The sequence below is a fragment of the Ictalurus punctatus genome, unplaced genomic scaffold, assembly GCF_001660625.3.
Source record: "Ictalurus punctatus breed USDA103 unplaced genomic scaffold, Coco_2.0 Super-Scaffold_100046, whole genome shotgun sequence".
NCBI lineage: Eukaryota > Metazoa > Chordata > Actinopteri > Siluriformes > Ictaluridae > Ictalurus > Ictalurus punctatus.
Genome location: NW_026521087.1, coordinates 3699944 through 3725374, shown reverse-complemented (window position 1 = coordinate 3725374; position 25431 = coordinate 3699944). Strand labels below are relative to the sequence as shown.

At 40.7% G+C, this 25431-nt stretch overlaps 3 protein-coding genes and 1 non-coding gene across 7 annotated transcripts in view; all 4 read left to right on the top strand.

The window, feature by feature from the left end:
• LOC108261659 (E3 ubiquitin-protein ligase UBR2) overlaps positions 1–8420 on the top strand; it is a 171795-nt gene extending 163375 nt beyond the window's left edge. The window contains exons 3-5 of one of the 2 annotated variants that reach the window (XM_053678733.1): positions 6659–6864; positions 6957–7050; positions 7988–8420. In XM_053678733.1, coding sequence (XP_053534708.1) covers positions 6659–6864; positions 6957–7050; positions 7988–8219 — 532 coding nt within the window. In that variant the 3' untranslated portion in view covers positions 8220–8420. The remainder of the gene's footprint in view (positions 1–6658; positions 6865–6956; positions 7051–7987) is intronic. The other variant, XM_053678734.1, reaches the window with a different exon arrangement.
• The window catches only part of LOC128630122 (NACHT, LRR and PYD domains-containing protein 12), a 462144-nt gene that overhangs the window by 181676 nt on the left and 255037 nt on the right, over positions 1–25431 (top strand). The window lies entirely within an intron of this gene.
• LOC128630164 (E3 ubiquitin-protein ligase UBR2-like) lies at positions 4113–6571 on the top strand. Its single transcript, XM_053678789.1, has 5 exons — positions 4113–4370; positions 4463–4845; positions 4921–5030; positions 5802–5882; positions 6075–6571. Exons 2-5 carry the CDS (start codon positions 4725–4727, stop codon positions 6099–6101), a joined length of 339 nt encoding a protein of 112 aa, XP_053534764.1. The 5' UTR covers positions 4113–4370; positions 4463–4724; the 3' UTR covers positions 6102–6571.
• On the top strand, positions 17678–17750 carry trnav-aac (transfer RNA valine (anticodon AAC)). The gene has a single exon. It is a non-coding gene; the product is annotated as a tRNA-Val (tRNA).

The following is a 25431-nucleotide window of genomic DNA, read 5'->3' as shown; positions in this document are numbered from 1 at the left end:
TGAGACGAGTGCAACACAATAAAAACACAAAACAGCAAATACACAGGACAGTAGATACACAGGACATGGACTGTACACTGTAAGCTACTGTGTAATGTAGCAGCACATGTATTGCAGCAATACTGGCAGCAGAAATAGTTCTCTAGTATAAAGTGACTGATGCAGCTATGTAGTCTTACTGGGTTATTGCGGTGTGCAGTGGTATGAGTCTTACTGGGTGAGGTGTTTGACTAGCCCAGGTGAGCACTGTAATCTGACTGTCCCAGGGAAGAAACTGTTGCAGAGTCTGCTGGTGGTGGCACCGATGCTCCTGTACCTTCTGCCAAATGGCAGGAGGGTGAATAGTCTGAAAGGGGTCGTCCACAATACTGGTGGCCTTGTGGATGCACCGGTAGTTGAAGGAGGTGTGTGGTGGGTAGAGAGACCCGATGATCTTTCCAGCTGTCCTCACAATTCGCTGTAGAGTCTTGCGGTTGGAGGCGGTGCAGTTCCCGTACTACACCGTGAGACAGCTGGTCAGGACGCTCTCGATTGTCCCACTGTCGAAGGAGCATATTATTCGAATATTCAGGTGTCTGGGTATTGATTGTACCCTTTATTGGCATGAAGTCAATGAGAAAATCTGGTCAGGTCTAGCAGAACAGTTACCCCAGACATTGTGTAAGTTATAGGTGTTCATTATTTATCATGATGATTAATTGATTTTAGTGACAACATTTTTTATTGCACTTTCACATTTATTAAGTTCTCTCATGCCACAATATAACACACAAGTAGGCATGAGAACTTGAGCTGGTCAATTATGACAGAATTTAGGAACATAGTGTGAGTCATGACACATTAATTTACCTTCTGATAAACTAAATCTAATATTTTCAGTTCATTTTACAGACTGTATGCACAAAACAACCGTTAACCTGTTCCACCTTGTAAACAAATAAAATACACCTCAATGTTCAGTGTTTGAAGTCTGCTCCTCTTAAATATATTTAAAGCTGCACTATTAGACATTTCCACTGTCATGGTTCTGGGCTGGAGTCAGTTCTCGAACCGCTCTGTGTGTATTGTGTAGATATCTGGATAATCTCATATAGGATGTGATTGGGTGAGTTCATTTACCCGTCAGATGCAAAGCGCTTTAGTTTAATGGTGTTCATTACTTGATGCTCCGATCAGGATTTTTACAGATGATACTGATCCAGATAGCAATCTTTTTTATTTAAACTTTAATCAGGAAGTCTATCATAAACAGTTAAATGTAATCTCTCTGCTCATGGTCACTGTTAACTGAATAAAATAATAGCAATGAGAAATACTGTTGGTTAATTGATAAATATACAGCATAAAATATTTATTTTAAAATATCTTGAACAATAAAGAGGCCTAATTAAGAGTAGACTAACACAAAAATGATCCATATTGGGAAAAAGGCTAATAGCTTTCTAAGGAAGTAGTGATCTAAGGTTAAGGTCAAATTGATATTAAATGCAACCCATAGTAATTAAACATTATTTCATTTCTCATTTTATTTATATTTTATGAAGGTATTATAATATCTATTTTTTTATATATTAAATGATTTATTTATAACTAAGCACATTTTCTGTCTTTATATTTTAGTAGTTTTATTTTTGTTTCAGTTTTAGATCGGTTCCCCAGTACAGTGTCCATGTCTGCTGATAATATTGTGTTTTGGGGGGATAAATCAAAACATGGAAACTGGAGTTGACTTTTCTAGTGATATCTGGCAACCGTGAGTTTAAATGGAGTGAATTAGAGTTAGTGAAGGAGAGCTGCACTGTACTGTATGTTTACAGACTGAACAGTTGCTACTCTTGATTGTGATTGGTGAGGAATTATTTAATAAAGAAGTCTGAATTAAACCCACCTTGTAACGTTATTATTAATTTACTCCGCCCGAAGCCGCTGTGGCTACACGAGCAGGTGAAAGTTCAGGTCATTTTGCGGGATCAATAAAAGATGGCGGTTGTGAGATCGGAGAGTTGAGAGAAGCAGATGATGTAGAGTTACTCACTTCATCATAATGGCTTCTTTGCAGTATTTCCACACTTGTACAGTGGACTGAGGAGATGAAAAGCAGTGTGAAAGGAACTCTTGCGCGGTGTAGATGTATTTTGGACTTCCTGTAGTTTTAATTCCGATTGTATTATACAACTCCGAACAGGTCACTTGCACCGGTGTGAATAAATATTTATTCACAGTCGCACAAAGTACTTTTCAGTCACAGATGCGAGTGAAATGGTTGCACCATAGAGCCCCGAGTTTATCTGCAAAGTTTGTTTCCCACTCAGCGTGATTAGGTTTAATGTCCCCGACAACCTCTGAAGTGCTGTTTAGCATCGTGCTAATTTCATGACTTCCCCTCGCTCTGGAGCTCGAAGCGAAGCTAGCAACTCAAGGGTTAAAATGCTAATTCCATTTCGGGCTTTTGGCACTACAAAATGGCGTCATCCCTGCGCCACTCTATGGTGATTGGCTGTAGTGTAGGAGCCGCTTGATTTGATCTGCAGTGGAGTTTTTTGTGAGCGGAGGACGAAATTTAAATGTCAATATCGCAGTCTATCATCTGCATTTAATCGTGGGGAGTCAAAATCGTAATCGCGATTAATCGATATTCGATTAATTGTGCAGCCCTAATCTGCACTAAAGAAGTTTTGGGAGCAAGCAGTTCACATTTTCAACTATGAAGTCTGCAGGACAGACAAGTGCTACAGTGCATTTACAATAGCTCTCAGTATAGCTCCATTCAAATATTCAGTGACAATGGACACATGAGGCACCTTGGGTTTGCAGATTGAGCTCATTTTAAACCAGACACTAGAGAGAGACATTAGCTGAGAGACATGAGGTCATTTCCAGTAAGGGAACATAGTGAGTATCGATGCTCCCTGGTTTTTGTGGTGCTTTGTGGGATTTTTTAGGGAGCAAACGTTCCAGTGCACTGGAAGGATTTTGCAATTGAGACAACACTTAAAATGGCTGACTCCCTGGTCTCTTGAACCCATACCCTAAACTCAACAGGAAGTCAGCATTTTGATTTTTCTCTTAATTTTTTCCTCCGTTTTTTGCCATTTCCAGGCCTCGTACTTTAATGTACTCCTCCTGGAGGTTTCATCAGTTCGGCATCACATTCGTCAGTCTCATCTACAGGCATTGATGATGCTAAATTCCGAAGCTTTTGAATTTTTGCTCCTCGCCGTGGGCGTGGTGCTCTCACAAATTTAGAAGTTTCACCATGAAAAAGGAAGTTGTAATAACTCAAACATAGAATGTCCAATCTAGGGATGTCACGATACCAAAAATCTAGTAGTCGGTACTGATACCAGCAAAAATACACGATACTCGATACCACTTTGTGTATAAATAAATAATACTTTTAACTCCTTTATTTAAACACTTGAGCATTATAAAAAACAACAGTCACATAATATAAAAAAAGCAATTACAAAATAGATATATAATAAATATGTAGGCATAAAATGTTTTTTCTTTGAGATGTTCTGAAATGAGGTCTGGTTTCGGTGTATAGTTTGGGGATCTCTGTATACATGAAGTAATTTTTGCCTGGTACCTGGGGTTGAACCGCTGAAGCAGAGGGAGGGGAGCAATCACATTTTAGCCCAGAACCTTTAGCTTGCCTTTGCCAGGAGGTTCAGACTTGGCTTTCAACAAGATAAAGAGCCAAGCATACTTCCAAATGAACGCCAAAATGCTTCAAGAAACTCAAAATCAGTGTTTTACAATGAGCTTAAAATGTCCTCCATGGTGGCATGGACCAGGACCCCTCGGTCTGCAGCATTACAGGAAGATTTCAGGTTAGACATTACGGGAAGAGTCTCGGTGCTGTTATTGTCTCTGGGGCAGACATCAGTTAACATTGTGACCCCTTCCCTGGAGAGAACAGCATTACAATTCTGAAAACAGTTTTTGTAAATAATAATTCACTACTTAAAGCATGTACCCGAGCTCCTGCTACGCAGTAACTAAAACTGTCTGCAACTCACGTGTTACTTCATTCTTTAGTTCCTTCTCTTAAGTGCAGAGCCTCTGTCAGATTGTGTGATTGATAAAGAAAAGCACATAAATGACAAAATACCAGTTTGAGTGCCTAGTGGTCTAATCAGGAAATGCTCTTTGGAAGCTCAATATATGCACTTATCCATTTGCATTTTGATTTGGCTGTTAGTGCTGAGGATGTCCTTAAGGTGATGTGCTGCTTTTGGCAGATTTAGTAATTCTCTTTAGTCACATGACCACTAATGGTTTTTCTAAATTTTTATGTAGTTTATTTTGGATACAGGCAGAGGAAGCTCAGCGAAAGCTTAAGAGACAGAATGGAGAGGACCCAGGTAAGCTATTTCTTCAGTGATTGTAGTCATATCTGAAAATGATTGGTCAGTTGAATGCAGATTGCTGAAGTGTGAGTGTCTGTGTGTCGTAGCCCTGCCTCCATTCTGCCCACTGTTTGCCAGCTTGGGAAACATTCTGCAGTGTGACGTGCTGCTTGGCATGCTGGGAGCTGTGCTGCAGTGGGCTATGGAGCCCAGTGGAGGACACTGGTCTGAGTCCATGCTGCAGAGGGTAAATGTTTGGATGTTTTGTTAAAATGACATGATAGTGTAGTAAATTCAACAAAATTTCACTTGCTATGCTGTGTTCATGAGCATCACTTTTTAATGACTGAGTAGTGTTCACAATTCTGTATGTGTGTGTTGCTACAGGTGCTGCACTTGATAGGCATGGCTCTGATGGAGGAGCAGCAACAGCTAGAGAACATTGGGGATGACGATGAAGTTACTTTCAACTTCACCCTGAAAATCTCCCGTAAGTTTTGTACATCATCTCACACAATCTCAAAACCTCAAGCCTGTAGTTAGATCTGTGGTTCTTGTATCACAGGTCCCGGTGAAGCCCCCGGCAACACTCCAAGCATCCTGGCTCTGTTAGAGACCTTGCAGAGCGCGCCTCACTTGGAAGTGCACAAAGACATGATTCGCTGGATCCTTAAAGTAAAATTACATCTTGATTATGTTTGCAATTTGCCTTACTCTCTCTATGCGTGCACCTAATATGTCCACCAGGTGGCAGCCTAGCATGTTTTACAATTCGCTCACTGAAGGTAGGCGCAACATACAAAAGATGAGCGTTTTTACCATGAAGTTTAAAGCAGTGCTGCTTCATCAAGACCTGTTTGAAATCCAAGCAGTGCAACACCGCTCAAGGTGGCGTGGCTGGTAGGCAAAGCAGCACCTCTCACCACTGTGAAGCACAAATGCTTCACTGTCACAAAGCGGTTTTGCTGCTGATCATCTGTCGGTGGCCCTAGGGGTGTTTTGATGTGGCTTATTGTGCGTGTTACTTAAAAGCTGTATGTCAACATGAATATTTAAATGACATGTAAGGATTGCTTACTACACAAACTGAACTTCCATGTACTGTGATGTGTGCATTTTATTTTCCATATAGTGAAAACTGTCAGGACACCTGCACCAGGCAGAACATGTACATATAAAGGCCATGGTGTAGGCCAAGGCTAATGATGTATTGCAGTATGTACTTTGAAGAGAAACAGGCAAATTAAATGTTAGTAAAATTGTAATGCATCTTCAGTATTTAATGGTATGGTGTGTGTGTATACTTTTTAGTGCACAAATGTGTTCTATTGAACATATGCTTAGTTTTGCAAGACTTTGATTGTGTATGCATATAGTTCTAACTGCACTGCTGTATCGTTTTCTTGTAAAAGTATTTTCCTAAATTATGTGTCTTTTTCTACACAGATGGTGGTTAGCATTAAAACGATGCGCGAGTGCACAGCTGCTGCACCTCCCTGTGAAGGAACTGGGCACTGTCACAAGGAGGTCAGACTTTGAGCAACTTTCTATTCCACTGACATATTAACCATTACCCTTTAAAGTGTTGAAGAGCTTAAATCTACGTGTGTGTGTGTGTGTGTGTGTGTGTGTGTGTGTGTGTGTGTGTGTGTGTGTGTGTGTGTGTGTGTGTGTGTGTGTGTGTGTGTGTGTGTGTGTGTGTGTGTGTGTGTGTTGCAGACTGTGTGGGACAAAGACAAAGCATAGAGAAAAAGGAAAGCTGAACTGTGCTGGAAAAAGACCATGGCTCAAACATTACAGAGCCAGAGTCATTTTATCAATAAGTACATAGATCTGCTCACGCAGGATTCAGAGGATCTGGACGTCTCAGCCTCTACATCAGCAGAGCATAGATACCTAAGCATGCTCGTAGTGACGCAGTGTTCTTTATAAGTCAACTTGTATTATATTCTCAATATCCAGTCAGTACATTTATGTCAGTAAATGCATGCATCAACACTTCCTTGACTTTGCTGAGCAGTTGTCTGTTCTTTGTCCTAAAAGTTCTTGCATATAATGGTGGTCTTCACATAACATAAGTAAATTCCCATCCTTAAACTCTTTATCTTGCATATTCATTTCGAGCATTTTCTGTTGGGGTAAATGAGTAGAGAGGATCCTAGGCCATTTTTAGCAATTTCCTGGTGATTAAAAAAAGATGAACCCATTTATTCAACATTGATTATTTTAACAAATTCAGAAGTACCTTAACATAAAATTAAGGTTATAGTGTACTCGTAACCATCCGTCTCTGCTTGGTACAGCCCCAGTTCATGTGATGGTGCTCTGGTGTGTGTGGGACCTCGTCGTTGGCGTGCCAGAGGAGGAGAGAGGAGGCAGATGGAGATGTGTATCCTGTGTCACGAAGCGCAGGAGATCCTACCTGATGGCGCCGTCATGGTGCTCGCTGCCTTTGTCCAACGCTCTACGGTCATGTCCGAGAACCACAAAAGACCCCCTCACAATCCAGGTAAGGTTATGGTTTACAGTGTGCAGGTCAAGTAATTGGATAGGTTTGAGTAGCCAGTGTGCTTATTTCTGAAGGATACATGTGCGTTACAGAGAGCTATGATCCCCTCTTCATGCACCCTGACCTGTCCTTTGGTACCCATACCGGCAGCTGTGGCCACATCATGCACTCTCACTGCTGGCAGAGGTGAGGAGTTGGGAAAAATGTTACTTCTAGACAGCCTTCTACTTAATCCCAAATAAAAAGTTTTGCTGCTTTCAAATGTTTGTGGATATAGGCAATAGAATCAGCAGCTAACAGTAAATAGTTTGTCTAGAAAATAATATGACCTCTGTATGAGCAATCACAATAAATTAGCTAGTATTAATCAATCAGTCTGGATGTTTTGTGACCGAAAAGTCAAAAATCTAATCTGTGATGTACAGGAAAGTCTTCATGGATGTGTGGTGATCGATAAGATGTAGATCCAAATTGGATGTGTTTGGCTTAAATATGCGATCTGCAGATATATATATATATATATTTTTGTCCCAATACAGTGAGCTGATCATCGACACAAAGCATGAAACAAAGCTTGCTATGTGCTCTTGACTATTTTTCACTGTCTTAGATCAAGCCAGTGTTACTTTCGTAGTCTGTAAACTTATTGCGCCTCATGGGGAAGCAAAGAACGTTAACCTGATCTGACCTTAGGAGTAAGTGCAGTTCAGTTCAATTTTATTTGTATAGCGCTTTTTACAATAGACATTGTCTCAAAGCAGCTTTACAGAAATATCAACACGGTATACAGATATTAAAGGTGCGAATTTATCCCAACTGAGCAAGACACTGAGTGGCGACGGTGGCAAGGAAAAACTCCCTAAGATGTTTTAAGAGGAAGAAACCTTGAGAGGAACCCGACTCAGAAGGGAACCCGTCCTCATCTGGGTCACAACATATAGTGTGAAAAAGTTCATTATGGATTTATATGAAGTCTGTATGGCGTTAGGAGCAGCCGTAGAGTATCAAAAGCTAAAGAAATCAGGTGATTGAACTTGTTATATATACATCAGAATATATCCACTGGACATTATTAAAGTATAATGAGGTGGGGGTCAGAGTGCAGGCTGCTGTGTTAATGCAGGTCTTTGAATATCAATGATGCAAACAGGGAGGAGAAATGTAACAGGTATTTACATACCAGTCAGTATGTGTGTGTGTGTGTGTGTGTGTGTGTGTGTGTGTGTGTGTGTGTGTGTATATGTGTGTATATGTGTGTATATGTGTGTATATGTGTGTATATGTGTGTATATGTGTGTATATGTGTGTATATGTGTGTATATGTGTGTATATGTGTGTGTCTCTGCACCACTTAACTCCTGTCTCCCATTTTTACTGCATTTGTAAAACTGGAGACACTGCAGGGGGAAACCACTCAAACCCTGTAGTGTGTGAATCTCCCAGAGCTTACACATTCAAACTGAAACTACACAAGCACTACAAACGTGTGTGTGTGTGTGTTTGTATTTGTGTAACAAATAAAGTAGCAGTAAACCATTTTTGTTTTGATCTTGATGTATGTTTTGGATCACTGTCCTGCTGGAAGATCCAACCACAGCCAATTTGAAGCTTTCTGTCAGAGGCAGTCAGGTTTTCATTTAATATCTGTTGATTTTTGATAGTCCATTACGCCATGTATCCTTTCTCTGTACCGTCACTTTGGGGTGGTAGTTACATCCATCGACTTGGATAAGCAAGTTACAAGCCATCGATAAGGGAAACCTGAGATCAAGATACATCTCAGGTTTTATTTATTTATTTTCATTTATTTATTTATTTTTTTAAGAACTCACTTTTTACATTCCTTCTAATAAGTCGCCTAAATGCATTCTTAAGTTCATTCTGCTTAAGGCACTCCACAAAAGCTTAGTGGAGTAGTACTCCAGCTACCCAGGAGTAGTTGATTAAAAACAGTCGAGAGTATTTGTTTATAAAACTAATTGTTGAAGCCCTAAAAAGAGCAGTGTTCCTGTGGACCTCAGGGGAAGCAGTAAGGAGCTCTGTTCATTTGAGAACTTTAAGAAAAGTAACCTGGGTGAAGCTCTTCATGAATCTGGGAGATGTTGAGTATGTGCAAAAAATTTAAATATAACATTTAAAAAGTTTAAGATTTCACAGCATATTTGTGTGCATGTTATTTCAGTATTAATGTTCTTATTATTATTTTAAAACTTTTTTTTTTAAAAACAAAAAAACACATGTGCCAGGGTGTACAAACGTTTTTTTTTTTTTTTTTCCTGGTTGCGTATTTAAAATTCTTACTTGAACCGGTACATCTATACGATATATTTTCGTCATGTGTGTGCTTGTGTGTGTATTTGCACATGTATGTGCACCCATTTCGGTACTTCTCTAAGCAGGAGCTGAAGGAGCTTTTCACACTGGAGGACACGTATTCATCCTCCACTCGGCTGCAGCTGCAGTCGCTCCACTCGTCTGCGTGCCGCTCCGACCCTGAGCTGCAGTGCCACATCTCCTCTCTGAAGGGCATGAATGTGTTTGGCGTGTCCCGTCATGACTTGCTGTTCTCTAATGAGGATACTCTGCAGGACGAGGACAAATATGGTCACAATTTGGCCCATATCTGTTCAGCGGTGCTATATCTAGGCCATATGTGACGGATAATACCCACATGTGGCCCAAACGTACTTGCTATTTGGGATGTCTGGTTGGAGTGTGAAAATTTTAGATGCTGGATTGACAGTTATATTATTAAACAACAATATGAACAGCAAGATTATTAATTGGACTAGCATAAGTAATGAAAATAGCAAATGTTAATATTCATAAATACAGTTAATGGGATTTAGTGTTAATAGTGCAAGAGTAAGTGTAAATATGAATCTGAAACAGATGTGGCTGTTCATCTCAGTGCTTTAATTGAAGAAAAAGTCAAAAAAATTTTAGCCATGTTGCATAACGTACATAAAGGGCAAGCAGGCGGAGCTTGTGTCCCCAAACATGATCAGTGCTTGCTTTGATGTACAAAACTCCTCATTTGGCATAGAGCATGCACCATACAGCATTCCTCAAATCTAGGCCTAATTCTAAACCACTTTAGCTGGAAGACCCACCCACACACTGTGTGTGTCAGTGACTGTGTCTGTATGGTTGGATGATGAGCAGGTGTGTGTGTGTGTGTGTCAGTGCCTCGAGTGTCTGTACAGTAAGCTGATGAGCAGTTGTATCTCACTGTCTCCAGTGTTAATGTCAATGGCCTTCAGAAAAAAGTCCAGTGCTTCCTGTTTCCTCCCTTCAGACAAACACTGTTTCCCAGAATGCACCAGTGAATCAAACGATTCCTCTTGATGTTTGACATCATTTGGACTCTGCACTTCAGTGGCTGCACACTGATGCACAACTTCACTAGAGGCCAGTTGAACGTCAGTGAAGCTCTTTACCATCACCTTCCTCTTCCTCCTCAGACTCAACCATGTGTTCACTAGGCTCTGGCTCGTCCTCTGGCTCCTCCCACTCCTCTAATTGTTCCTCTTTCGTCTCTTGTTCCTCCTCTTCCTCCTCCATATCCTGCATCTGTGACTGTACTCATGAGCGTCGTGATGCGATTGATGTGTTTATGCTGCATCTGCGGTTGGTGCCATTATTCAGCATGGATTTGGGTGTGGAAGATCTGAGGCCCATGAAGCTGCGAGCTAATGGATTGCTAGCCAAAACAGGTTTCTCCACCTCTTCTTCTTCTTCATGCCCCTCTTCCTCACCATCATAGATGACTCGCAGTTTTTTTTTCTTGGTGGGGCAGAACAAGGACTCGTCTGCTGCAGTGAAATATACTGATTTCTGCCTACCACTATCATTGTTGGGTGTGGGGTCAGATTCATCTATAGCTCCAATGGCAGAGGTTTAGATGCATCAGCATCAAACTCGATACAGGCTTTTGAATCAAAGTCCACGTCTGATAATGCTTTTGGTAAGTTTGACTCAATTCCCAACAGAACTACAGATGAGTCTGATTGCTTGAAAGGAGAAATGTGCAAGGTCTGATTTGAGTGAGTGTCTATGATCAGATTTCTCCTCTATGATTAAACGCTCCTCATCATTTATGCTCTTAAACACTTGTCCAAAATCACTGTCCTGTCACCTGTGTAGATAAATCCATCACATGCTCATCCTTCACCTCCATCCTTCCATCCATGCTCATCATCTCCAGCTCGTCCGATCCTGATTGGGTGAGATCCACCACGGCAGGTGGGCTGAGGTTATGGCAGGGTGGCGTGGTTTTGACATCATCCATCGTCGTGTGTTGGTCTGGGCCCTGTTGCCTTGACAGCGGGAGCCAACTGGGTCCTGAGTTCTGATTAACGCTGTCCATCATGAGGCTGTGCAGCTGTGACTCGGCCTGGACCAGGTCCTGCGCTTTCTGCACACGCTGGTCAATGTAAATAGAACACATACAAATACAACAGCACGGCACACTCTTGACTTCAAAAAAGAAATTGCAAGCATTCTAGCAAAAACTTTCAAAAACAGTTCCTCTACTGATAACTGCCCTCCTGCTTTCTGGACTTTTCTTACTCAGCAAGAAAAAGAAAAGAGAAACTTCAGCTCCGGTACAACCGACCTTTTACTACGCATAGAACATCTCTATTTGAGGAACAGTAAGAAAACATATAGTTAAAAGTAAAAATACTAAAGTGTACCGTACCCCTAAAGCTGATTGTTTGGTGGGGAGGTGTGTCTGATTGCTTATTCGGAAACAATCTGATGAGACGCTGTGACATTTATTTCTTCTGGTTTAGTCAAATTCAGATTAATGTTGTTTACAACACGGACAGCAGAAAATCCAGGTGGACGAGTTTCAGTTTCTGACACTGTGGTCTCAATATCTTTAGAACAAGGAACTGAACTCTCCATACCTCCTGAACCACACCCTGATCACAAGCACTTGGTGCTAATGGGCTAGGGGTTAGGCTTTTGGAGTTAAGGGGTTAGGGGTAGAGAAGATGAGTTAGGCTGTAGGAAATTACCTCTGTTACAGTGTTGGTGGACTTGAAATGTGTAGTTTGTGGAATATCAGTAAGACTGTAATTCCCAGAATGCACTGCATGAGATGAGAGTGAAGAGGGTGCAGGATTCTCTGCAGTGCCAGTGTACACCTCAGAGCTCTGGACTCGAAACATTACATACTGAAACCCTGCAAGACAGAATTGTGTCCATAGCACATTATCAGTCTTACCCTGTGTGTGTGTGTGTGTGTGTGTGTCTGTCTGTGTGGTCACTTCTTCCATAAGGCATGTGTTGAGCCATGGCTTATGGATCACAGGACCTGCCCGATGCATGTGTGACATCCTCAAATCCCTCAGAGTAGAGGTGAGGTGTGTGCGTAAATGGATTCATGAGAGTTTCTCATCTCTCTAGAGACGGATGTTGAGGAGCAGCACATGTAGACGGTCACTTCTGATTTGCATTCGTTTCCCAGCAGCACTGAGTACTTTCACACACACTGTGACTCAGTCTCCAGCATACACCCCAACTCCGAGTCTCTCACACAGCGATCAATCTCTATGAATCTCTGCATGCAACAGAGCAGCTGGGTCCTGCTGACCACACACATGAAGGTGAGAAGTGCGCGTGCACACACACACACACACACACTGTATTTCAGCCTGCCTTGCTTAATTCCAGAAGCTGCTGCTAATAAGCTAGTTTTTTCACTGTGTGTGTGTGTGTGTTTGTGTGTGTGGAGGAGGGGGGTTTGTATTATTTTGGAAGCACACACCTGTATTTGGACTAAACATACTAGCATGACCACAAAAAGATTCAAGATCATGGCTCTACTGACAAGAGGCCATCAGGTTTGAGAGAACGCTGATATTCTTGTCCTGGGTTCAATGGAAACATGGTGTCAGAATGTGCGCTGGTCTGTCAATACAGTTCCCTCTGAAAGGTTTGGAACAGCAAGCCCAGGATTTATTTTTATTATACACTGAAGACATTTGGCTTTGCGATATGTTGGTGATTTTAAGGACATTCCAAACATGTTCCAATATTTTTGATCATTTGAAAAATGGGTAGGTTTAAACAAGGTGCCATATTTTAAGTTGTTTGACCAGAATTTAATTTCCTAATATTTACAACTAAATTTGTTAATCAACTATTCATCGTTTGATCTCAAGCCCAAATGTTTCCAGTATATAGCAAACCAAAATAATTGCCCTTGCTGTTCTAATACTTTTCTCCATATAATGGGAATAGCTCAGCAGCGGTGTTCTTCACAGTGGCTGACAGTTTTTGGTCTTGGTCTTGTCACTGAGTTGACCTGTGGAGATCCAGGGCAGGTTTCATGGTGATTTTCTCTGGCAGGTGGGGCATCTTCAAGTTACTTGGTTACAGTTATATTTCTATAGCACTTTTCTAGACACTCAAAGTGCTTTACACTGGGAGGAGACCACTAGTGTGTATCTTCCACCTGGATGATGGGACAGCAGTCATAGTGTTCCAGAACTCCCACCACAAACAAGCTATTAGTGGAGAGGAGAGAGTAATGTAGCCAATTCAGAGATGGGGATTATTAGGGGGTGATCGAGAAGGCCAATGAGGGAATTTGGGCAGGACACTGCGGTTATACCCATACTCTTTTTTTAATTTATTTTTTATTTATTTATGTTTTATATTTTTAATGACCACAGAGAGTCAGGACCTCAGTTTAATGTCTCATCCAAAAGACAGTGCTGTTTATACAGTAGTGTCCCCGTCACTATTTTGGGGCATTAGACCCCACACAGACCACAGGGTGAGCCCCCCCTGCTGGTCTCACTAATACCACTTCCATCAGCAAGCTTAGTTTTCCCCAGGAGGTCTCCCAGTACTGCCCAGGCTCAACCCTGCTTATCTTCAGTGGGACGCCAGGCAAGAGCTGTAGGGAAAGATGGCTCTGGTCATGTTTTTCTGCATTCAGTGATGGACTGGGAAACTGTTGTTTTCTTGTAGCTGCCCTAACTGTTTAGGAGGGTGTGCTCCTCAGTGCAGAGGTACGCTTCCATACGGAGGCTCTATTCAGTGACTGTATCCTGTGCTGTGATTGGCTTGCAGGTTTGGAGGCAGTGTGTTTGAAGTGCCACTGCACTACGATAACCCCGCCTTTGAGAGTGAAACTCGCAGCTAGGAGACCAGCAAAACACACTGTGACTGTAAACACACACACACAACATGCGCACATGTTCACATACACTATACATACATTTACAGTCACAGGTTTGGATTTAAAAATGCATTTTATTTAATTTCTGTGTGTGAGTTATTTAATGACCTCATGCTGTGGTTAATGGGAGGAAAATCTCTTCTCTTTATCTCTGGGGTGTGTGTACTGGAGAAACACACAGTTCACTAGCTCCCTCTGCTGGACATGTGTTGCATTACCTCTCTCTTTCTCACACATACAGTCCGTATATACTGAATTTGCCATGTGACAGGTGTTCCTGGTTCAGTATGGGTGGAGCTTATGTAATTTTTTTTCAACTTAATCATGTGACATCCGTTAGCTTTTCTTTCCACTTGTTCAGCTTGATCATGTATTTAATGCTGTATAGCGACTGCTGGGAGGTAACGTTAATGTTCGCTGTGTTAACTAGTGCTGTGGGTAGGTGACGGGCTAGCACAGGAGATATTACTAAACTATTATACTGTTTAATTATAGGTAGGCTTTTATGCCCACAAATACTAAAGAAATAAAAAACAGAAGCTAGTGGTAATGTTATACAGTTCAGATGATACTTAAGCTCCCCCCTCACACATAGACACGCCTGTCAATTGGCACAAGAAAGCTTGCTATTTTTCAAAAAAAAAAAAAAAAAACCTTAAAATTATTCTAATTTTACTAACTATTTTACAAAATATCAAAATGTGTCCTTTTATGTGTGTGTGCTTCACAACGTGGCCTTATTGGTATCTTCTGTACTCTATGAACTACTGATCTGAACTGTTAAATAAGAGGTGTAATTTTAATCAAATTATAGTGATATGAAAATGTAAACTGTAAATAAAGTCTCTTTTTATCATGAATGTGCGTGTGTCCACCTGGTCCCTTGGCATGAGCGGGGATATTTATCTAGAGTATCAGTTACTGTACGAAGTCTGTAGTAACAGCCATTCTCTTAAGATGATTTAATGGAGCTTGCATTTAAAGTGTAACTTGTACTTTAGTTTTCTTCATTTTCCCAAAATTTAACACTAGATATTTCACAGTACATGAATACCACATGGAGATACAAACTTTATAGTTGACGTGAAGGTAACACTGTTTACACAAGGGTAACAGGCTTGACACTGAGGTAATGCTGTTTACACAAGGGTAACAGGCTTGAAACTGAGGTAACACTGGTTACACAAGGGTAACAGGCTTAACACTGAGGTAACAGGGTTTATGACCTTTAAGTGTAGAGATCTGATTAATTTTATGTACATATGTGTGTTCATGAATAAAAAAAAGTACTGTTGTGTCTGCTCAACTTTTTTTTGACGAGGGCTATGCAAATTGAATTTAAATTCACTAGTCTTACTTAAATTTCCTATATTAACTTGTAGATTTTAATTATAAATATATTTTCTAATTATTATAGTCTCTATTGTATCACTGGAACAATGGCCCATATACACTCAGCTAATCATGTGACAGCAGCACTGTACATGAAATCATGCAGCTACAGGTCAATAGCTTTATTAATGTACACATCAAACATGTATTATTGTGTATGGGGAGGACCGGGTGGGTGTGAGACCCAGTTTCTGTCCCAATTTCTGTCCCAGTCTGGCCCGGCTCCTTCAGGAACTACTTTATGTGATGTTGTGTATATCAGCTGCTTGTTTCTTCTTGGCCTTTACACACAGTAAAGGTTTACTGTTCTGCAATTCTACATGTTTTTATTCTTTTGACCACTAGGGGTCTCCAATATAAACCCTTGGGAAATTAAACATTTTCAACACATCTGTAATAAAGCTGCAACTTTTGGGGTTTTTTTTTTGGAGAGTTTTTTCAGGTTTGGAGGGTTTGAGGGGTTTTTGGACTGTTTCGGCGGGTTTTTTGGGTTTTGAGTTTTTTAGCATTTCGGAGGTTTCAAAAGTTTTCTGATTTATTTTTTATTTTTTAGGGGTTTCGGAGGATTTTGTAGGGTTTTGCAGGTTTTTTAGAGTGTTTCGGAAAGTTTTTTTCTTTTATACTTTTTTTTTAATGTTTTGGAGAGCATTGGAGTGTGATGATCATGGTGACAATGTTGACGATGTTGATGACGATGAAGATGATGATGACTGCAACGATGATGATAACTATGACAATGACGATGATATGACTGCGATGACGATGATGATTACGATGATGGTGACGACAATGATGACAGTGACTATGATGATCACGGCAATGAGGGTGACGACGATGATGACGATTATGAGGACAATAATGATGATGGTGATAATGGTGGTGATGATGGTGATGATGATCTGAAGTCTTTATTTTCTCCTACAGCGTGTATGAAGCAGCGCTGCACGGAGCAGATGAGGGAATGTCTGGACTGGATTATGGCTGAATGTAAGAATTTGTATTCAAAATTTCTGCAAAGTATGGTGATCTCCTTCATACAGAAGTCAGTTGGTTGAGTAGGAGTAAGGTACTTCACCATTTTATTTCCTTGGTGAGTGAAATTAAGGCTTTAATGGAACCGGGGGGGACTAACCTGTTGTCTTATGGCTGCTTGATCTTGCATTCTTGGCTGATGTGATGGAGAAACTGAATCAGCTCAATCTACAGTTACAAGGTAAAGACAAAACCATATGTGATATGATCAGTGCTGTGAAGGTATTTAAAGCAAAACTGTAATTTTACCTTTAGCAATTGAAAAACAAAAGATTGCAACACTTCCCCTCATTGGTAAAGACAGAAAGAAAGCCATGCAAATGCAACCAAAATTTTGGATGTCCTCGAGTATTGTGACCTCCTGTCCAGGCTTGGGCAGGAATCTGAGGAAAGGTTCAGCGATTTTGAAAATCTTGAGACATGTGTGGCATTTGTTGCCGTCTTTCATGGAGATAGACATGGATCACATTTCAAAGCAGATGGCTGAACTGTTCAGTGTCAATGCTGTAGAGATAGAGTTGGAGGTTATTAATCTCCAAAATCATATCCAGCTGAAATCTCAGCAACATTCACAAAATTTCTGGAGACTTGTAGACCCAGAAAACTACAAGAACATTCACCAAGCTGCCCTCAAAGCATCTGCTTTATTTGGATCTACAGACCTTTGTGAAGCAGCGTGTTCTGATATGAACGTGATCGAATCTAAATTCAGAACAAGACTGACAGATGAACATTTAAATAATTGCATAAGAGTGAACCTAAGTGCATACACACCAGCATATACCTCCCTTGTGGAATCAATGCAGTGTCAGTCAGCTCATTAACTGTAAATAAGTGTGAATGCACTTCATGTCATATTGGATATTCTGTGTTTACAAACAGCAAAGAAGCACTAAGAATTCAAGTGGGAAGCAGAAAGAGTTGTGGGAGGCCTAAGGCACATTAGGTTGACCCATTTATTTTCAGGCAGGTGATTCCTTCCTTTTGTGCCAACTACCATAAAGCACCTCCAAGTTACAATCCGTGCTTTGGCCGGGAATCAAACCCAGGTCAACTGCTTGGAAGGCAGCTATGCTCACCTCTATACCACCAATGTCATGCTGGGCAATTCAACGCTGCTGAACAAAGTTTAAGTATGTGCTCTTCTCATCAGAAGACCATAGGCAACAGCTAAAGGGAGATTCTGTTGTGGTTTCTGTAGTGTAGTGGTTATCACATTTGCCTAACATGCAAAAGGTCCCTGGTTTGAGACCGGGCAGAAACAAGCTAGAAATTTTGAACTTTGCTTTAATAACTGACCGGTTGTCATCACTGTAGGATCAGGTCCTCTAGGAACAGCCGGAAAGCGAGACCTTGGACAGAGCAGATTTCCTTCTTTTGTGCTTTTGTAGCAAAGCAGTTAACATTTGCTTACGAAATGAAAGGGAGTCTCTGGTTTTCCACAGAAAGTGGAAGCCTGGCTCTTTCGTTGCTCAATAAGACTCTGAACGTGACTGGAAAATTTTCCGTAAAGTACTGGTCGCCAAGTTCACCTATCAGCAAGAGGTCTACGCCCGAAAAAGGCTGGGAGCGGCTTCCCTTCCATTGAGCCTTTTGTAGCAAGGCAGATAACAGCTGCTTGCAAAATCACAGGCAGGTTCTGCTTTTCCACTGATTGTGGGAGCCTGGCTCTTTCCTTCATCAAGAAGACAAGAGTAATGATGCGCTTGATTCGAGGGGTAGGGGTAGACATGGCCAGGGAAGAAGAGAAACAATACAGAGCAGCAAGTAGGTACACAGACTCCTGAATGTTCTCAATAACCATACATTTCATGGAAACACCAACCAGAAAAACTGAAAATATATGTACACACTGTATTTCACAATAATTAACAATGGTCAAGTCCATCAATAACGCAAATGTCCAAGTCTGTTAATTTCAGTACCCCAACTAAACTTTCTAAATCTTACGGTTCGGTCCCCATTTGGGCGCCACTCTGTAGCGTGGTACCTTATGGGGTTTGGATGCCAGACAGTTCAAATTAACAGTCACTTATAACTTATAATTTGGACATCACTCAGAATAAGGCTACTCAATTCTTACAAAATAAGTTTATTATTATTTATGCAATAAACATAAGAAAATACAGATCGTTTCAGTCATAGAAACCGAAATAATGAAAACCAAAAAGTTCCCCTACGTGGGATTAATAAACGCACCCATAAGGAAACAAGGCTCTAATCATACAAGAAAATTTTCACACACAAAAGGCAGAAAAAAACCCAAAATAATAAATAAATTTAACCCCAAAATAATTCTTAACCAAAGCAAAAAAGTTGTTCACTTTAAAGCTGCACTTCAATGGCGGTGATTTAGGCGTACGGGAGTTCGTGAACCCGAAAGCATGGGAAACCGGCAGTCAGATTCCGCTTAACACTCGGAGTTCTTTACAGACAGTAACATCCAACGATTTAAACATACTGGTTCTACACAAAAGTATTAAAGAAAGGATCTCAAACCCGTGATGTGACTCCGAACCCTCAAAACTCTGCTCACTCGTTTATTCACCTTGGCAGAATATTCCCGAAGTGTTCACCAGCCTCCTGAATCAATATCCACAAGGTTATAATCCACAGTAAGAGCATTAGCATGGTCCTTGGCAAACGCACACCATCAGCTCCGCCATTCCCACCTGGCGCTCATTTCCGCGTCCCGCTTTCTCTCACCTAGTCACCTGTTCTTTTTATTGCTTCCTAAGACCCCACCCTTCTCTTCATCTCTTTTTTTTTACTTCCGTTAATTAAAACACCACGGAATGGAACGGACTCCGCTTCTGCGTCACTAAATGGTAAAATGGTAAATGGCACAGTTATAGCCAAAGCGCTTTACACTGTGTCTCATTCACCCATACGCACACCAATGATAGCAGAGCTGCCATGCAAGGCGCTAACTTGCCATCGGGAGCAACTTGGGGTTCAGTGTCTTGCCCAAGGACACTTTGGCATGTGGAGTCATGCTGGCTGGGAACCGCCAACCCTACGATTAGTGGACAACCCGCTCTACCACCTGATCCACAGCCGCCCCTGTCACTGTGCAGCTATCTGTTACAAATGAATGGGACAATATCCTTGGCATCCCTGCAATTCAAGGATGTTGTAATTGGTAAGTTGTGATGTCAAAAGTATCTGTACCAAGTTGATACTAAAATTTTAAAAAGAACGATACGATAAGTTTTTTTTTCAGTACCGGCAGTACCAAGTATTCTCCTGCTTTCTGATTGACTTTCTTTTGTAGGTATTAATTAACCGTGATTTCCACTCAGCCATCTTACTGGAATTTGTGTAGGTTAGGAATAAGACTGAGGATGGAGTTGTACAGTTTTGTAGTGTGTATCATTTGTAAATATTGTTAACTTCTTTACCATAGCCATGCTGAGGGAGGTGTTGACTAAATTAGAGATGGTGCTGGACCAACAAACCACTGAGCTTGCTTCAACTACAGGTGTTCCAGGTGCAGTCTTTGGATACTGATGAAGATTTACTGCCCTGCAAGATCTTCCTCAACTGCATAGTCTGGAACAAAGGATGCAACAGAGCCCAGATTACAAGCAAAATCTGGTGAGAATTTTTTTTCTTTTTTTGTTAACAATTGCTTGCACAATTACACAGCTACTGAGAGTGTTTGTTTTCTCAAGGTGACACTCTCGTACTCAAAGCACAACATTCAACACCACTTTGAAATGAGGAACAGTTATGACCTAATCTTTGTTAGAGGAGCAAAACATGGAAAGCACACAGGGCAGGGTACCTGCAGGAGTAGTGAGAAGCACTGACACAGTTGACAAGGCAATACATGCTTATTAATTATTTATATTTTATATTATATTATTGTTTTAAAAATCATCGGTTTCGGGTAAACTGGTTGGCGCTTATTGACGGGGTGGATGTGCTCGACTGCACCTGGCGCATACTGAAGAGGGTGACTGCTAACTCCCTGGCAAAGAATCTCAATTGGAGGGGAGTCAATGGAAAGACTTCACTGTCCGCTCTCCAACTCGGAGAGGTCGTGATTGGTAAGTATATCTGTTTACATACAGAATTAGCTGTCTCTCTCAGATGATATGTAAGGGGTAATCCACGGCTAGATGTACATTAAACGATCTTAGTGCATGATGTGGAGGAAATGCACCACTCGTTCAAATCGTTTAATGCACACCTAGCCATGGATTACCCCGCCTATACCATGGTCTTTCCACAATTAATAACGTTAAAGCTGTCATTGATTTAGAAGCTCAAACTTTGATTAGAAGTTTAAAATGACAGTTAATTTCTATTAGTTAGGTCGTTAGATCTGGAATTTTGCCCGATATAAATCAGACACAGAGATAAAGTAGTGTGATGAGATTACATTTATTTGAATGAATTGACAGATATCTATCAGAGACAGAGAGATTAATCATGTATGAATTTCCTGCATCATGTGCCTCTCAGCAGTCAGTCAGTGCGTTTACATGGACCACAATAATGCACTGTTAACCCGATTAAGACGATACTTTGATTAAGAAACTACCATGTAAACAGCAATTTTTAATTACCTTAATCTGATTAAAGTCAAGTTACTCGAAGTAAGCACTAATCGAATTAAGACATGTCGAGTACTCCTGTTTTAGTCGCATTATCAACGTGTATTACAGACATGTAAACACCTGAATCACATTATTAACGTCATGTGAGTTTTCACCGCATTTTGCGACAGGACACGTACACACATGGCAGTGCTCAACATTTTACGGCGAACAAGAGAGCACGGCTGCGTCCCAAACCGCAGACTTGCTGACTATAGGCCTGTAATGGGGAAAATACATCTATCTCGGCTACTATAGAGACGCTAAGTGCACGGTTTGGGATGCAGCTCACAGCTTCAAGCAGTTGTCTATTTGCACGTACAGCATGACAAATAAATAACTGCGCTTAAAGCGTTCATAAAAAAATTAAATAAAAACACCCAAAACTGTATACTATACCATAACAAAGACGAACTGTATGTTGATATGTGAAATTCTGGAGGGACGTCGGACGGCGTGGCGCGACACATGTAAACACCTTATTCACGTTATTATCTTACTCAGAGTAAGGTCAATAATTAGATTACTGCTGTCCATGTAAACATAGTCAGTGTTGCGCAGCAGTAGTGTAGTAAAACTGAGAGTTGAATTACTTCACAAACAGTGATGGTAACACCTCATTGCTGAGAAATATAATGTAACTTTTCACCAGCAAAGCTATTTTTTTTTTTAAAGTTGCAGACAGCGCCGGCAAGAAGTGTCTGTGTGTACGAATGTGTGTTCACGAATGTCTCTGTTTGCTCGAGTGTCTGTGCGTGTGTGTGTGTTTGTGTGTGCATGTAGGCTGCGCGTTGATTTAGAAATGCTCACAGTGATCAAACTGACTGGAACTACCTGTGCAATAAACGGTTATAATGCACACCTTCCAGCCAATCAGAATCCAATATTCACACTGACCATGGTATAAACGTAATTAATGCTTAGGATTCATAATAAGCTTACGATATGTATTGCTTTCTTCCAATGTTCATAGAAACCTCTTCACGGCTAAAGCTGCAGAGATGGAGGTTGAGGGGACCATGAAGAGGTGGCTCCAGCTGGTGTCAGATCGAGAGTGCGGGTGCAAGAGAAGACTTTTGAAAACTTTTGCAAAAAGAAGGTATTTAGAGTGTTTTAACTGTGGTGTCTTTGTTAATTTGTTAAAATGTTCATATTATAGTCTATTTTTGATTGTTTATAAAAGTCCTTGCTGTTTTTAAATGGTTGAATTTATTTTTGTGTGTGTGTGTGTGTGTGTGTGTGTGTGTGTGTGTGTGTGTGTGTGTGTGTGTGTGTGTGTGTGTGTGTGTGTGTGTGTGTGTGTGTGTGTGTGTGTGTGTGTGTGTGTGTGTGTGTGTGTGTGTGTGTGTGTGTGTGTGTGTGTGTGTGTGTGTGTGTGTGTTGGTAGCTGGGTGGGTATACAGTTGCGGTCGGAAGTTTACATACCCCTTGCAGAATCTACAAAATCTTAATACTCTTAACAAAATAAGATTGATCATAAAAATCCTAAGTTTCTTATTTAGTACCGCCATGAATAAGCTATTTCATATAACAGATGTTTACATATAGTCCACAAGATAATAGCTGAATTAATCAAAATTACCCCCATTCAAAAGTTTACACACGTTTGATTCTTAATATTGTGTGTCGTTACCTGAATGATCCAGGACTCTTTTTATGTGTTATGATAGTTGTTCATGAGTCCCTTGTTTGTCCTGAGCAGTTAAACTGCTCACTGTTCTTCAGAAAAATCCTCCAGGTCCTTCACATACTTTGCTTTTCCTGCATATTTTAGCCCTTTCCAGTAGCGGTTATATGATGTTCCGATCCATCTTTTCACACTGAGGACAATCGAAGGACTCGTACACGACTATTCCAAAAGGTGCAAACATTCACTGATGCTCAAGAAGGTAACAGCATGCATTAAGAGCCTGGCTGAAACGTTGTAAACAGGATGATCATGTAAATTGTTTTGTCTTCTGGGATACTTCGATGCTGTATTAACCATCTTTCTGTAATAAACCTTTTTCACCTCAGAGGATGAGTCTGCAAGTGTTGTCTAATTTCCACGACACAACTCAGTTTTTACATTTCTTTATTTTATTTTTAAGAAAAATAATTAAAATTCAATAACCTTTTGACTGTATGAGGTACCGGTAAATGAGAAAAAACATAGTACTACTTTCATAAAATGTCATGTGCAGCTTGATGCTAATTATAGTAATGTATAGTAATTCTGAGTCTTGAACAGTAAACTCTCAAGTGCCATTGTCATGTCACAGCAAACCAGCGACTCCGTTTCCCAGAATGCACCTCAGACTACAAACATGGCAAACACAAACTACAACTCCAACCAACACACCGACATTGTTAACCTTCTCCAGAATACTAATCAGACAAACCTGTTACCAGTGAACCCACTACATTAGAGAAGGAAATACTGGATGTGAAGTGTATTAGTGCTAGTGTGTGTGAATAGACTGTCAGTTTAGATACTGACCCTGAACACTACTAACATGCAGTGCTTTCTTGGGGTGGTGATGAAGTTGGAGTTGAACCGGTAAGAAAGATATTAGAGAGAGGCTTCTTTACACTCCTGAGGATGTTCAATTAGAACCTGCACCAAACTCCCCTGATTCAAGTCATCAGCTAATTAAGCGGCCTGCACGAGCTGAGGTGGGTGCTTTAGAGCAGATAAATCACCAAATGTGTTAGATAAGAGTTCAGAGCCTGTGTTCTAGACACATGATTTAGAGTGGAGACTTAGGCTTAGACCTGAGCTTTGGAGTTATTCTGATTATAGGTTTCAGTGAGGAAGTGACTGAAGTTAAGGAGAGGAACTGTAAATAAAGTTATAGTCTTTCTGAGTAAACAGAATAAGGCTATATTATTGTTACCGGGGGGGAAAAAAAAGGAAACTCGTAGCAGCGCTGATGAAATACATATACATGACAAAAACTGCTAGGGAAAAAAAACTCAGAACATTTGCTTAGCCTAATACGTTTTTTTTCCATCTGCACAAAATTATTTTAGCAGCTGCTTTTGCAATAAAAAGACTTAAAGTCGAGGATCCCTGTAAGTATCTAGGGGGGGGGGGGGGGGGGGGGGGGGGGGGGGAGCAGTGAACCATTGACATCATGTACAGAGTTAGCATGAAGGTGTGATTGACAGTTTTTAGAAATCACTTCCTAATCCTATGCTAAGATGAATACTACTAGGCTACTACTACTATAATAATAATAATAATAATAATAATAATAATAATAATAATAATAATAATAATAATAAGGAGAAGAAGAAAGATAGATTAAAGGGTGATGAGTAAAATCAATATAAAGTGGGGCTGTTTTTATCTTCAGCAAGAATACCTAGTGCTAATAAGTAAATTGTCAACAACATTGTATATATCTAGTGCCTGGTAATCAACCTCCTCACCTGGTGAGAGGACAGTCCACTCATCCTGACATTTCACACAGTATGGATAATAATGATAACAAAAGGAAGTAAAGCTAAATGAATGTTTTAACTGTGAGCAATACTTTGTACCCATATTTCCAATTGTATAGTAGATTGCACACAGTTTTTGCTTGTTACGTTTAGACCCGAGGGGATTGCAAACTTCAAAAGCACCATCGTCATTATAACATTCTTCCTCAACTTCCTCAAGCAGATGCTGAGGATCATCAGCCATAGTCCGTTGTAACACAGTGTGTTTATGCTTTTGGTAAATATGACATCTAAACGACTCATACTTTGAAAAGGTCCTCTGACAGTCATTAAGACCACAAGTTATTGAAAAATTTGCCTCATGTGCATGAATGAGACCAATGTGCTGGATTAATTTGACAATCGTTCTCCGAGAGCATTTAGGACACCAGAATAGGCGAGGCATTTTTGGCAGATATTACTGTAAGAGGTTGATTACTCTGGTAACTGGAGTAGGTAGAGGCTTGTCACCATCCACAGTAAGTTTCAATACATATTGCTGAAGAGAAATCAGAGTGTTCTTCAAATGAGATGGATATGTTGAACTGAAGACAAAATAAGCACAAAATGAAGCAAGAGCCCTTTCATCCACACCGCTAGCGCAGCAGAACTCTATCCCATCGACTTTGATGACTGCAGTGACTCTTCTTGTAAACACAGTTTTGCAGTCAGTGACTTCTGGTACTTGCAGCGGTAACAGCAGACTTTCTATGACAGCAACCCGCCTTCGAGCCTCAGCTTCATTAACTGTTTTTTAAAGGATTGGGTTTTTTTCACTGTAGAAGTTCACTACAACTGTACAACTGTAGAAGTTGTAGAATAAATTCCCCATGAACAACACTGACTGGAGCACATGCCAATTAGAAAGATTCAGGT

Excerpts from the sequence above, each read along its gene's own strand:
- LOC128630164 (XM_053678789.1), top strand. The coding sequence starts at position 4,725 with ATGTGTGTGTTGCTACAGGTGCTGCACTTGATAGGCATGGCTCTGATG. Across the intron at positions 5,031-5,801 it reads TGATTCGCTGGATCCTTAAA|ATGGTGGTTAGCATTAAAAC; the intron begins GTAAAATTACAT and ends TTTTCTACACAG. Across the intron at positions 5,883-6,074 it reads CTGGGCACTGTCACAAGGAG|ACTGTGTGGGACAAAGACAA; the intron begins GTCAGACTTTGA and ends TGTGTGTTGCAG.